Source organism: Crassostrea angulata, chromosome 8 (assembly GCF_025612915.1).
Source record: "Crassostrea angulata isolate pt1a10 chromosome 8, ASM2561291v2, whole genome shotgun sequence".
Classification (NCBI taxonomy): domain Eukaryota; kingdom Metazoa; phylum Mollusca; class Bivalvia; order Ostreida; family Ostreidae; genus Magallana; species Magallana angulata.
In genome coordinates, this window is record NC_069118.1 from 17,778,257 (window position 1) to 17,792,715 (window position 14,459).

Below are 14,459 nucleotides of genomic sequence, written 5' to 3' on the forward strand. Positions count from 1 at the left end.
ACATGAGTGAACCTTTTCTTTGAATTCCTCCTCTGAGATTCATTATTGAATATTATGAAAGCATTCACCATTGCACAGTTCAAAATAAAATGGAAAATGTATTTCCATGCCTTCTTGCTATCACGGCCAACAGAATACTTCATTCGGAGCTGGTCATGCCTGTCCACACCGTTCATATATTTATTGTATTCATTGGCAGCATAAGGTTGGGTCAGATTGAGTACGTTGCGGCCATGTTGTCTGGTGACGGGAACCTGCAGACGAGGATCACTAAGAGTGCTCAGGAAAGCCACTGGTTTTTTGTCCTGCCAAACTGAAGCAGTTAAGTTTCCCTTCTGTCTTGTCCGACTTTCTCCTCTCTGTAATCTAAGTTTTCCCTTGAGATCATCTGGAAATCCGCGTCTATTTATTCTCACTGTTCCACAGGCATAAATGTTTTGAGTCAACAAGTCCTCCATCAATTTGACACCGGTAAAGTAGTTATCAAAATATACATGATGATTTTTTCCTTGAATGTCTCTAGTCAATTTGGTGACAACATCATGTCCAAGGCCATTCTCTGAAGCAGCCTCTCCTCGTCCAAGGTAGATGCTGAAGTCAGTCAAGAATGCCGTTTCCGAATCACATCGCATCCAGACTTTTATGCCCCTCTTGATTGGTTTGGCAGGGAGGTATTGTTTGTAAGACAATCTGCCTGTCCACTTTATCATTGCTTCATCGATGGCAATGTTTTTTGATGGCCTGTAATTTGATCTAAACTTTTCTCTTGCCATGGTTATCACTTCACGTACCTTGTACAGTTTGTCATAGTTTCTTGTTCCTCTTGCAGGTTCATTTTCTCGATCACTCACATGAAAATACTCTGTCAACTTTTCATACCTCTTGACGGTCATAACTGATTTTATCCCTTCATTTCCAAGGAAAAGGTTTTTAGACCAATAATCCTTGTAAGAGGGCATTTCGTTGATTCCCATCACGATATTTATGCCCAAATAGGCCCGCATTTCAGCCTCGGTGACTTCATACCAAACAGGATCTGCCTCACCCCTCTGAGCGATTTTCCATCGAGCATAATTGTTTGTATGCCGCACAAATGCTGAAATTTGTTCCTCACTGAACATCAAGAAAAAATAATCCTTCGCTGATGCAGTGGCGACATCGAAATCATCTGGAAAAACAGGGCCAGTGTCTTCTGTGAAGGGTTCAACACGAACTCCTCGAAGGTTTTCCGTCCAATTGTCGTCATTTTCTCGCTCAGATTCACTTGAACTGTCCTCATTTTCACTACTACTTGACTCTTCTGGAATGTATATATCAGATTCGTTATCTGAAAACCCTTCAAATTCACTTATATCGTCGTCAGAATCAAAATAATCTCGCAATATATCTTCGTTTGTTGGTAGCGCCGCCATCTTGGATATCAACTTTCGCTTCGGTGTACACATGTGTTGGAAAACCCCTTATCTATTAGGTAATCACGTGATTTTATGACATGTGTGCACTTTATTTTTATTAACCAATGGTATAACTTCAATTCTATGTATACCCTGTGTAAATAATCGTCATAGTCTCGTTTTCATATGGTCTTAAAATAACCGGTCGTCTAGAAGCGCTTCCGTGGAAAACAAGGCAAGGCGTCCATAGACGCTTCTGCGGAAATTCAAACATGGCGTCGAGAGACGCTACCGCGGAAAAAATGACGGGGCGTCGAGAAGCGCTAGTGCGGGGGAAAGAGTTAAAGATAATTGAAATGAAAATGGCCTAAATGACATGACACCAATGGAAAAATGATGTTCTAGCCTTTTGTGCCTCCTGGCACACAGAGAATTAAAGTTAAGGTAGAGGAAACGGAAATGTCTTTCTGAATAACTCATTCATAATGCTGTTGTTGTTTTATCTCAATGTTTCTAAAATTTTCAACTTCTTGAATGTCTTTCTGGCCGTTGTAAAATGCTTAATGACAAAAAATCCAAACATAAAACATAGGTAGTGATCAGATGAAACAGCTTCATGTATTCACTAGTACTATAGCTGTAATATATAAGTTTATACTCTGTCAGTTCAGTACTTCTTAGAGGATATTGCAACTCAGGAATCACGCAGATTTGTATCATCACAACTGACATCTTACAAGTATTACCCCAACCCCTTCATAATTCTTTCCTTTCAATGTAATTGCAAATGAGAATGTAAAAGGCAGGTGTTATTACCTCCTCCTGGATATTGGGTGGCAGAGCTGCTAGGAACTCGGGGCTGACTTGGAGTGAGCCGGTGGATTGGGCAGTCTGGGCCTGCTCCCTGGCACTCTGTCGAATCCTCTGTAGCCTCATTTGTTCTGCTATAACCTCCTGTCGTATGTTTTCCGGCAGTGCTTCCAAAAATGATGGGTCCACACCATCTGGAAATTCTGCATATAATCAACACACATAATGGAGTGGACACAATTTCTCATCTTATATGTACTCTCTTTACTTAGATGGAGTGCTTCCTCCTTTCCAACTGTTAAGTTCATCACTAAATGCATTCAAGAACAAGACCTTACACTTGAGTATGCACAATGAAAATTCTACAGACAACATTTTAATTGGGCAGAAGTTTTATACATTAAAATACTGGGCGAATTCAAATGTCTCAAATTATCTCTACTAAAATAATTGTGTCTTGGCAAATTTTAAGATGGGGCGAAACTGTTTGGAAGTGTAGAACGGCAAAAATAACCCTGTTTTCACATTCACAGACTTCCTTCTTACCTCCGAATCCATCAAGAGCTGAACCAGACTGTACATTGGAGGCACTTGATGGAGCAGGTGCCCCTTCCTCACCGACTGCTGAGGAACTCCCAGCCTCTCCCCCAGTAGACAGGATGCTGGAGGGGACGTTGATCGAGGCACTGAGAGCCCCCATCATGCTGCTAGTAAGGGCTGACAGATTGACCGGGGGATCATTACCTGTGGTGCTTTGTGGGAAGAGGCTGGAGGAGAAGCCATGGTATGCTGGAGGGGTACCGATACCTGCCGTGTCTATGGTCAGGGCACTAAATTATAGATTAGATAATACTTCAATCAATGTGAATCAGATAAATCTCAAAAGTAAAAAGACCTATTAAAATTGAATCCATAACAGATATTAATGTAATATGTTTATGTAAGAGAAGGGCAAGATTGAATATTTGACATACTTCGCAATGTTGTCCAAGACACCTGAAGGCTGTGACCCACTGGATGAATTAGTGGTAGTAGCATCAGCAACATTTCCTGAATTCAATTCCTCTGAACTCTCTGCCAATTTATAAACTCACAAAAATGAAGAAACCAGAAAATAAAATAGGTGTTTAAAATTAAAGTTAAAAGAAAATTAACACCCCCCCCCCCTCCTTTAAAAAATAACTTCAGACACAAACCTGAAGACTGCACTGTGACGGCATCAGAACTGCTGATGGCTGAAGTCTCCTCTGGGGTGATACTGCCTTCCAGGGTGGGTGGAGGCACTGACTCCTGTCCCAATCCCTGGGGGAGATTATCAATGGATGAGCTGGAGAGAGGGGAGTCAGGGATCAAATCCTCTGACAGCAACAGAGAGGCTAGGTTACAGGGACCACTTGGAGTACTAAAAGAAAAACCCAACCTATTTAAAACAGATTCCTCTCTTTGTGAATTACATATTATCACATCATCATAGTACAGAGTATTTCTATAATCCTATCTACCGTATATACTCGCCTATAAGTATTGTTCGCCTATAAGTCGGTTGTCTTTTTTCAAGTTTATTTACAAGATTTTGCCATTGACCCTCTTATAAGTCGGGTATCTTTTTCAGGATAATCAGTCTATAAATTCTCAATCAAATTAGCACATTTTATCAAGCAAGACTATATTCTAGATAAAATGTATTGGTGTTTGACCCCTCTGTTATCATTTCTAGATGCATTTTAAAAGTGTTGTGTTCAGTTAAGACATCTATCCTGGAATAATAACTTTCGATTTTGAACGCCATTTTTTTTTTATTAATACACTTGGTATTAGCTCTAAAACTATTTAAAATACTGTTGAAAATAAAATTATAGTGATTTTGATCCCCTGTTGACTGATTAAGATAGTATAGCCCCTTTTAAAACTGGTGTGTTAGCTTGTGTTGTTTTAGGTGACATCCCACCTCCAGCCACCAATATACATGTAGCTATTATCTTCTCAGGTGAAATTAAATATGAATAATTATAAAACGATCTTTATTTTTTTTTAAACAGACCAGCATTTATTTCAGTGTTTAATTTTTAAGTATTCAACAGAAATTACTGTTCTGTAATCCCACTGTCTAGATCGCTTGAAGACGCCATGTTTTTTAATAGTTTTCTGTAAACAGAGTTATCTTTCTTGAAATTTGTAACTTTCGATTTTGGACGCTATTTTTTTTTAACACTCATTACAACTTGATTATAGCTCAAAAACTAGTTTAAATGCTACTGGAAATAAAATGACAGGTATTTTATCCCATACTGACCGATTAGGGTTGGTAATTAGCCCCTTACACTCAGTGTTGGCTTGTATTGTCCTTAGTACAGTTATACCTACAGCTATTATCACCCCAGGCGTAAATAATTGCCTGCTTAAATAAAAGATCCTATCAAATAAACGCTGTTTATATTTTTAAGAAATACAGTTGAAACTTTCAATGCATTTATTAATGTGTTTATCTTTTTAGTAATTAAAATATAAACATGTCAAGTATAGGGATCACAAGTCAAAAGTTGGAAGCAAATTGGCACCCAAAAACGAAGTTTTACCCAGTGGAAAAATTTTCTGATTGTATGTCATGACTATAAGTCGGACCCCTACTTTTTGTTCAAATTTCTACTCCCAAAATACCGACTTATAAGCGGGAATATACGGTACTCCTGCAAATCAATGTATAATGCAGTTGTGGCCATATATTTTTTTTTAATCAATATCAAAACAGAACAAAGGCTGTTAAAATTGCCCTTATCTACTCAAATATGTTTAATCAAGCTAAGTTCCTCCCTTTGTCAGTTCAGTACTTCTTAGAGGATATTGCAGCTCAGGAATCATGCAAATGCTAATCATCACAACTGACATCCAAGAGTTCAAACACAGTAAGACATATTAAACACTGTACAGGAGGTGGTACATTGTATGTTCACTCGGCCATAACTTACCTTCCTGAGAAAGAAGACACGGGGCGGTGGTAGTCCACCACGGGAGCATTGGGAGCCACGGCAGGCATGGTGACGGCAGGGGTGGTGAATGTATTCGCTGGGGCTCCAACAGAGGCTGGAGGTGGTGCCGACTGGCCCTGGGGTAGGGCCAAGATGTCCTCCACAACAGCTGTGGCTATCAGCTCCGCAGCAGCAGCTGCTTCAGAGGCACCTAAATATTATCAGTATCAGTGGGTTAATCAATCTTGTCGAGAAGTCAGGAAAACTGTCTCAACATATTCTTGTACTGCATAGTGTAATCAAAGCTCTTGTCAACAACATTATGTAAACTAATCAAACTACATGTAACTCAAGAGTCATTATCATGCCATGCTTAGTATCATCATCATCGTGTCAACTAAGCAAGTCAAACAAACTCATATCATACTGCCAGACTACCAGGCTGCTATTTTAATACTAAAATATCTCAAATATATATATAATATCTGTATTGTATAAAAAGTATATATATGCACTAAGTTAACTGACCTCTGAATATAATTTAGGCGTAGTAGTTCACTTTCGATTACAATGCAATTCCCTTTAGTAATATTTATGCAAACTGAACGAGGAAGATCAGTAGAACAAGAGGCCCAGGGGCCACATCGCTCACCTGAGCAACAATTGCCTTAATTCTGATCAAATTAGCATTACAGTATCAAAATATCTTGACAACTGAGTACAGTAGATCTTGCTAAAAAAAAATTGAAAATCTGCCAATTTTTATCCACCTCTTATTTTTTAGTAAAGCCCCTTTTGTTGTTGTACCTGTAAGAAGATTTTTCTCTATTCCTATAACCCCCCCCCCCTCCCCATTTCGTGGCCCCACTATTCTCTAGGGAATCATGGTTTCATCAAACTTAAATCTACCTTTAATCTCATAACCTGTGCTTTCACACTAAGTACTGAGTTTTGGACCGAAAACTTTCCCAGAATATTTTTAAGGATTGTAAAACTTGATCCCCCAATTGTGGCCTCACCCTACCCCCGGGGACCATGATTTGATCAAACTTGAATCAACACTTCCTGAGGATGCTTCCATTTTAATTTGAGCTTTTCTGGCCTAATAGTTTTTGAGAAGAAAATTTTTAAAGATTTTCTCTATATATTCCTATGTAAAACTTGATCCCCCAATTGTGGCCCCACCCTACCCCCGGGGACCAAGATTTGAACAAACATGAATCTACACTTCCTGAGGATGCTTCCATTTTAATTTGAGCTTTTCTGGCCAAACAGTTTTTGAGAAGAAGATTTTTAAAGATTTTCTCTATATATTCCTATGTAAAACTTGATCCCCCAATTGTGGCCCCACCCTACCCCCGGGGACCATGATTTAACCAAACTTGAATCTACACTACATGAGGATGCTTCCATTTAAATTTGAGCTTTTCTGGCCAAATAGTTTTTGAGAAGAAGATTTTTAAAGATTTTCTCTGTATATTCCTATGTAAAACTTGATCCCCCAATTGTGGCCCCACCCTACCCCCGGGGACCATGAGTTGAACAAACTTGAATCCACACTACCTGATGATGCCTCCACTCAAAGTTGAGCTTTCCTGGCCTAATAGTTTTTGAGAAGAAAATTTTTAAAGATTTTCTCTATATATTCCTATGTAAAACTTGATCCCCCAATTGTGGCCCCACCCTACCCCCGGGGACCATGATTTCAACAAATTTGAATCAACACTTCCTAAGGATGCTTCCATTTTAATTTGAGCTTTTCTGGCCTAATAGTTTTTAAAAGAAATTTTTTAAAAGATTTTCTCTATATATTCCTATGTAAAACTTGATCCCCCAATTGTGGCCCCACCCTACCCCCGGGGACCATGATTTAACCAAACTTGAATCTACACTTCCTGAGGATGCTTCCATTATAATTTGAGCTTTTCTGGCCAAATAGTTTTTGAGAAGAAGATTTTTAAAGATTTTCTCTGTATATTCCTATGTAAAACTTGATCCCCCAATTGTAGCCCCACCCTACCCCCGGGGACCATGATTTGAACAAACTTGAATATACACTACATGAGGATGCTCCCATTTTAATTTGAATCTTTCTAGCCTGATAGTTTTTGAGAAGAAAATTTTTAAAGATTTTCTCTATATATTCCTATGTAAAACTTGATCCCCCAATTGTGGCCCCACCCTACCCCCGGGGACCATGATTTGAACAAACTTGAATCTACACTACCTGATGATGCCTCCACACAAGTTTAAGCTTTACCGGCCTAATAGTTTTTGAGAAGAAGATTTTTGAAAAATACCAACAAATTTTCAATAATTCTCAATTATCTCCCCTTTAAAAAGGGTGTGGCCCTTCATTTGAACAAACTTGAATCCCCTTCACCTAGTGGTGCTTTGTGCCAAATTTGGTTGAAATCTGCCCAGTGGTTCTTGAGAAGAAGATGAAAATGTGAAAAGTTTACAACGACAACGACGACAGACAACGGACAAATTGTGATCAGAAAAGCTCACTTGAGCCTCTGGCTCAGGTGAGCTAAAAATGGTAAGAATTCTGTCCAAGAACCTAGACATTGGTTGCTCAGGTAATACTCAAGTTTCCACACTTTTGCATTGTAAACTAACAGACCTATCTGATAAACCTAACAACAGATGTGATTACAGAACAGTAAAACCTCTTTCCTGATGACAATCAGATAAGAAATTCAACACCAGAATGTCAGATATATGCTTGTCTATTCCTATATCATCATATTGTCATCACATTTCACAATCTGAGTCTAAGTGAACCAGTTATCTTCTGACTACGTACTTATCTGCCTTCCTGCTGAGGTGGTCACTGTGGAGTCAGAGGTTGTCATGGTAACAGTTGTTGTAGCCGCTGAGCCACTGGTTGTTGTTGGGGTTTGTGTTACCTTCAAAAGAATCATAGATTCATGCGCATATGTGTCAGTTTTACCTCTCATTGATGAGAACTGTTTCTCAATATACTTTTTGAAAGTAAATCTAAATAAGCCATTACATGAATTCTCTCTCCGCTCTCTCTCTCCCTCCCCCCCCCCCCCCTGTAGTGGTTTGCTGTTACCTCCATATATTGTGGAGCCTCCCATCCTATGGAGGTGTTGTTGGACTTCTCCTTGCTGGCTTCCTCCGACTGCTTCTGAGATTTCTCCTTCCTCTCCGCCAACTCTTCCTCCCTCTTTTTCTCCAAATAATCTATTAAGTCTGGTTTCAAACCTGGCATTGAAAAAATATCCAAAGTTTACAAAAGTTACTGCATCACCTTTTTAGAAACAAACAGTAAAATCCACTTGACATAAATCATTATTTCAGTTGTCATTTTCCCCCCCAAGAATGGAAATATTGAAATATCAGCATTTCTTTTTTGATTCTATGCAGCTCTGAATCAAAGGACCAAGTTGCAATGTTGAAAACATTATGAATTAATATATATTAAAAATCACATATACGTATTAAACAAATGTGAATTTCAACACATTTTGATTTTTTTTGTAATATTGAACATGTTCTATAAACGCTCAATCATGTATTACATGTACTTTGTTCAGAATATCCTCATTTTGCTTAAAATATACATGTACCATTAAATTTTTTTTTTTTTTGATATTTAGAGTGATTTTCACACCAGTTACTATCATTCTGACCAAGTAAGCTGTTAAAATAGCATATATATGTTGCTTGGGGCTTTTTTGTTTCACATGGGAAATTAGAAAATATGTGCAACAGCAGTTCCTCTTTTGCCTGTGTAGGTTTTGACCCAGCTCTAGGATATTCAAATTCTGATTCCCAGGAAGATAATTTTTTTTGTAGTTCAAATTTCAATATTATTTTACATTTTTCAGTGTCTTTGCCTGTGATAACACTACGTACGAGGGTTGTCCCAAAATAGCGTAGACAAGTGGCGTTATTCAGTTAATCGAAGACAAAGGAAGATGAAATTTGTGCCACAAAGGGTTCAAGAAATTTGCATTCAAATAATGTTTTAAAATCGAATATTGTTTGAGATTAAATTAGTGAAATGAAAGCATGTTAGATCAGAAATTCGACATGCGGCGCAATGTCAAAAACAAAAAGTTAAAATCAACATAATGAATTGAAAAAGTACTTTTCGAATGAAAAAATTCAAATAAAACATACACCGATATTTGATAATAATTCTATTATTTACTCAGAAAATGTTTTGGCTATAACAAAACTTTTAAATATTTTATAGCGCGTTTTGTGACAAGTTGAAAAGTTAAGTGGTAATAAAATGACGTTTTCAGCGTTTAAGGCGGCGCAGCATTAACTGATACAATTTTGTAAAGACCATGAAATAAATCCTAAGCGGCTTTGGAAGTAAATGAAATTAACAAAATTGATGAGAAATGCGTTTTGTGAATAGGTAGTTAAACAACATTGAAAATATTTGAACAAGTATGATGACAATAAGTGGAAAAAAGAAACCCCGAACGATATCAATGGACGTCAAAATGTTGAACGACACATTTCGGTAGGACGGACGTTAGACAACAAGTAATACAGGGCAAGTTTGGAGCCGACAGATTGTTTGTACTTAGAAAATATTTAAAAACAAAATAAAACTAGAAATATATATTGAATGTGCACGCAGAGTACATGTTCAAAGATAATATTTTTTCTAAGACATTTTCGGAAATAAAACGTTAATGTTATCGTGAACGATGTGGAGGGTTTAGCAACAACGTAAAACTGGAAATTTTTGACGTCGCACATTGCGCCGCCTGACAAAACTTGTTGTTACTAATTATTCATTTTCTCGAGAAATAAATAAAGTACAGATTTGAACTTTTCAGCATTGTTTGCCAAAGAGTCATTGAAGAAAATATAGAAGTCTTATGAAATTCGAGTGAACAGATTATAAATTATGTGTCCTGTCTACATTATTTTGGGACAACCCTCGTATTGATTTTGCACTATAAAACCCATAACATCAAATTGGGGCGCCAGTGGGGTTTGCTTACCTATATTTAAATATTTAATCATACAATGGCTTAAAATTATATAAATATAAGTAATAAGGAATCATTCTTTGAATATTATGAGGTGTTAATTTTGGTCGGGGCTTGATCAAATCTATCATAAAGCCCTTCGAGCTTTATTTGATTTGATCATGCCCTGACCGAAATTATCACCTCATAATACTCAAAGAATGATTCCTTATTCCTTAAATATTTCCCTTCAAAAATTGATATTTTCTTGTTGAACAGACAGTCCACAGATAAATAGATAGGTAGAGAGATCAACAGATTGATCAGTCTTGCTGAACATCACCAAATTGATTAAAAACCAATTTATTAGGGTAACCAATGAGATCTATTGACAAATAGCCAGGGGTTAAACATGGCCGTACACAAACTCCTTCATTTTATATGCTATGTTTATTCATCTCATAAGCAATACCTTAACCGCACAGAAAATTGTTCTCATTAGCATAACGATGATGTACACTAATTAAATCACACAGACAGGAATGCAGGCCTCACCTTACTTATACTATCACCACAGTTGAATTTTGTTAACACAGTTGCAAACAATCTCCTTCATACACCACACACAAGATGAAGGCCTGTGTAGTGTGGGTGTCCAGACTATGGATTCTGTACTTGACTACAGTTAACGGTCAGCCACAATCTGGGAGAACTCTCTTTCCTCCCTGCTCATTAGTGAACCGCAGAGTTATCGGTAATCAGTCTACATTTTCCTTCAAATTTTGATCTTTCATTTTACAATGCTTCATTAAATTAAGGAGACATGAAGGGTCGAGTGCCATTGATGGCAGTGCTTGTAAACGCGCTCTGCTTGCTGCTTCATCTTATTTTCTGTGTGCAATATACATCAATATTTACATTTTGTAACGTTGTCCATAATAAAAACACAGATCAAATGCTGCTTAATTGGTTCAAAAGAATAATAATTATAACGCACACTTAGCCTGATATGTTGCACAACATCGCATAATTGCTTTAAATGACATACACAGGTGGGGAACAAGCAAGTTTTACAGAGTTAAATAAAATTTTAAAAAACATAAAAATGCTTTGTATGATAACTGATGAGAAATGCAAATATTAGTAACACGGAATGATTCTTTGAAATTTATGGAGATATAAATACGAGTCGGTATATACAGTGTTTGCCAAGGTTCTTCGGACCTCGGATAAATCCGGTAAAATTTTACGAGGTCCGTTAAAATACCTATAAATCCGGGACCAAATGTCCGAAAAGGTTTTGAGTTCTATTTTTTAAATTTGGCGAAAAGAAATTCAAATGTGGCGAAAATCAATTTTTGTTGACTCCTTAAGTGTAAAATTTTCTCTTAAATGTGTTCCTCTTTTATATCATTGTTTATTCGGTCAGTCTGTTATCGATAATATTCAATCACCACGTGCAACAGGAAATCTTGCGTCGCTTCAGTGCACAAAGCTCTGACCATAGATGAGCCCTATGTTATTAATATTTATCAGTTTATGTTTATGGCTGCAGACATCAATTGTTATGTAACAGTTGGAAGAGTTCTATCACTGCAGTGGTCAATTGTTAAACAATGTGTCTGTCTGGAAGTCAACCATCTTCACATTAAAGGTGCGAGATCGTAATCTGAGAATGGGACTAATTAATTAAACCGTTGAACTTGTTAAACGTCTTTAGTTATTAGCAGAATAAGATATATATGGTCTAAAGTTTAAAATTTTAAGCCAAAACTCTGAAATATTATTTGATCCCAAGTATAGAAGATGAAATTATGTTATGTAATGCAGGCGGTTGCCATAGAAATCATCAGAGTACTGCAAGTGATGACAGTTTTCTTAATTCACTTGACTTACAGACGACATATTTGCCTCTCAAAAATATTTATGCACTTCTCAAAGTCATACCAAAGTGGAATAGATATATGGACAATTTTATTTATTGTTATATGCACATTGATAATAAAATTTTTTTATTGAAGCTGTGTAGTATGAGGTTGTATGCAATTCACTGACTTAAAATATTAGAATATTTTATTTTTACATATGAATGGGAGATTGTAAACTTTTAGCTTGTTAATTCTGAAATAGTCTAGAACAGAAGAAATAGTATTGTGATGAATTGGAATATTTTATTTGAATTTTTAAGAGGAATATGAAATAATTCAAATAAATAACTTTGACACCTTTTTTGTGTGTTTTTAAATAAACATTCTTATTAAAGTTAAATTTGGTCAGGTAAAAATGTAACCGGTCCTGTAAATAATTTGATTGTGCAGGACCAAATGTCCTGTAAAGATCCGAGGACCTTGGCGAACACTGTATATACCAGTACCTATGCTTCTACATTTCTTTATTTCATTTTTGTTTTGTTATTGCATGGTGTTTGGTTACAAATTCATCCCACTACAATTTGTAATGTTAAACTTACAAGCTTTTAGCTGCTTACAATTCTGAATTTTGAAACAAATGTTGTTAATGTAAACTGATGCTTATTCTCCCATCTACAGATAATATTTATGATCGAGCCTACCAGCGGGGTTATGAGGATACCTTTCAATCAACAGTGGAGTCATCGAAGGCTTATTACATTAAAGTTCAGTGTCCCACTGACACCTGTGGCCCTGATGCTAGAGCAAAGGCTGAAGAAGAGGCCAGAGAACAAGCAGATGCCAACAGACAGGCTGCCATTGAACAAGCTACAGAGGAGACTCTTGAACTTTGGAAAACAGATTTAAACAAATGCTTGCCTATCACTGTCATTAATGATTGTGATAACGAGCCAGGATGCACTTATCAGAATGGTATAAATAAATGTATTCCAACATCAATATAACTCATAGATAATCAAGTTAAAATGAAAAAAAAGTTCTACCTGTGTGAAGAACTTGATTCACTTGAGCTAAGAATACATATTAAAATGATTCTCTTTGACAGTCATTTTTTTTCTTCCTTATTGATGTTAAGAAATGATTTAACTCAAATATAATTGATTTTGCTCATATTGAATAAAATGTATAAAAAAATTTACTGAGTTTGCCTTGAAGATACAAGTACTAGACTTTAAGAGTACCAAAATTATCCAGATGTATAACAGTGCTATATACAAATGATTTATAACATTTATTCAAAAATCTTAAACTAACAAATATGAGGTAAAAGTCGCATGACTTAGTATTCATTTACAGGCAGTAATGGTTGTACCACACGTTTCCTCATGACAAAGTTACATAGAATTGGTATACATTTATGAGTAACAGCCTTTATATGGTATACATTATGTGTAACAGCCCTTCATAAGGACATGACACATTGTACAATAGGGCACCTATATAAGCCTTGTATGGATTATTTTCATTTTTAATAACGTAGATCTCTCACAAATTGATCATTTAATGGTCTACACTAATGTTCACCATACAGTATCTTTATGGCTCATTATCTATAATCAAAGTACTGAAGTACATATGGGAGTTGATTTTATCGATTATTTTTTATTTTAAAACCAACAATATGTTATTTTGCATGTCAAGAAGTTTCCTATAAGTATTTAAATTATGCACTTATATAATATGAAATTCTCGGCAGGAATTTTGTGAAAACCTAAAATGAATCAAGTTGCCTACTATTGAAATATTAATTCCATTAAACTATGTATCATTAATCGAAATATTTCTGAGAAATTGTAAAGATCCAAGCAATATTGAACTCTAGTCTTGTTAAAAAAACGCTCGATTGTCTCCATTAATCTCTGACAAGCAAGAGAGACTTTGCTTGTCGGAGATTTCCTTAGTTAAAACAAACAATAATAGACACACAAATGAAGAGCTTTCTGGACATCATTCACAGTGACTGTTTCATAACCAAAGTTACAAGGTAAACCTTTTGGATGTAATATTACATCACGTTTGACAAATAGCCAGGGGCAAAACAAAGGCGCATTGCATCATTGACAGTGTTTAAGTGTACAATAATTTGTGGACAAGATTGAAAGAAAATCTGAAGAATCCATAACTTTACCAGCTTCTTAAGCATAATTGTGATTAGTCAAACACTTTTATTTCTTTTTTTCTGGGTATTCCTCCCCCCCTACCTCCATACCAGAGTCACCCTATTGCTTGCCTATAACTGACAAGATGACACATGAAAATGTTGGATGCACTTTTGAAAATATTATGGATGCATTCCAACAGACCTTGCAAAAAAAACTTTCAGATAATCAAGTTCAAATAAAAAATATTCTTGCAGTATGTTTAAGATGATTCCTTGAGTTAAATTATAGA

At 36.3% G+C, this 14,459-nt stretch overlaps 2 protein-coding genes across 7 annotated transcripts in view; one reads left to right on the forward strand and one right to left on the reverse strand.

Annotated features, from left to right (window-relative positions):
• Positions 1-14,459, reverse strand: part of LOC128161718 (E3 ubiquitin-protein ligase HUWE1-like) — a 61,294-nt gene that overhangs the window by 14,130 nt on the left and 32,705 nt on the right. For 4 of the 6 annotated variants that reach the window (XM_052825084.1, XM_052825085.1, XM_052825082.1 and 1 more), the window contains 7 exons: positions 8,253-8,404; positions 7,980-8,082; positions 5,171-5,381; positions 3,401-3,606; positions 3,179-3,278; positions 2,751-3,034; positions 2,211-2,407 (listed from right to left, as the gene is read on the reverse strand). In XM_052825084.1, the coding sequence (XP_052681044.1) occupies positions 2,211-2,407; positions 2,751-3,034; positions 3,179-3,278; positions 3,401-3,606; positions 5,171-5,381; positions 7,980-8,082; positions 8,253-8,404 (1,253 nt within the window). The remainder of the gene's footprint in view (positions 1-2,210; positions 2,408-2,750; positions 3,035-3,178; positions 3,279-3,400; positions 3,607-5,170; positions 5,382-7,979; positions 8,083-8,252; positions 8,405-14,459) is intronic. The other 2 variants (XM_052825086.1, XM_052825083.1) reach the window with 2 other exon arrangements.
• LOC128161719 (uncharacterized) lies at positions 10,360-13,112 on the forward strand. The gene is made up of 2 exons (XM_052825087.1): positions 10,360-10,891; positions 12,687-13,112. The coding sequence occupies exons 1-2, from the start codon at positions 10,768-10,770 to the stop codon at positions 13,010-13,012; spliced, it is 450 nt and encodes a 149-aa protein (XP_052681047.1). The 5' UTR covers positions 10,360-10,767; the 3' UTR covers positions 13,013-13,112.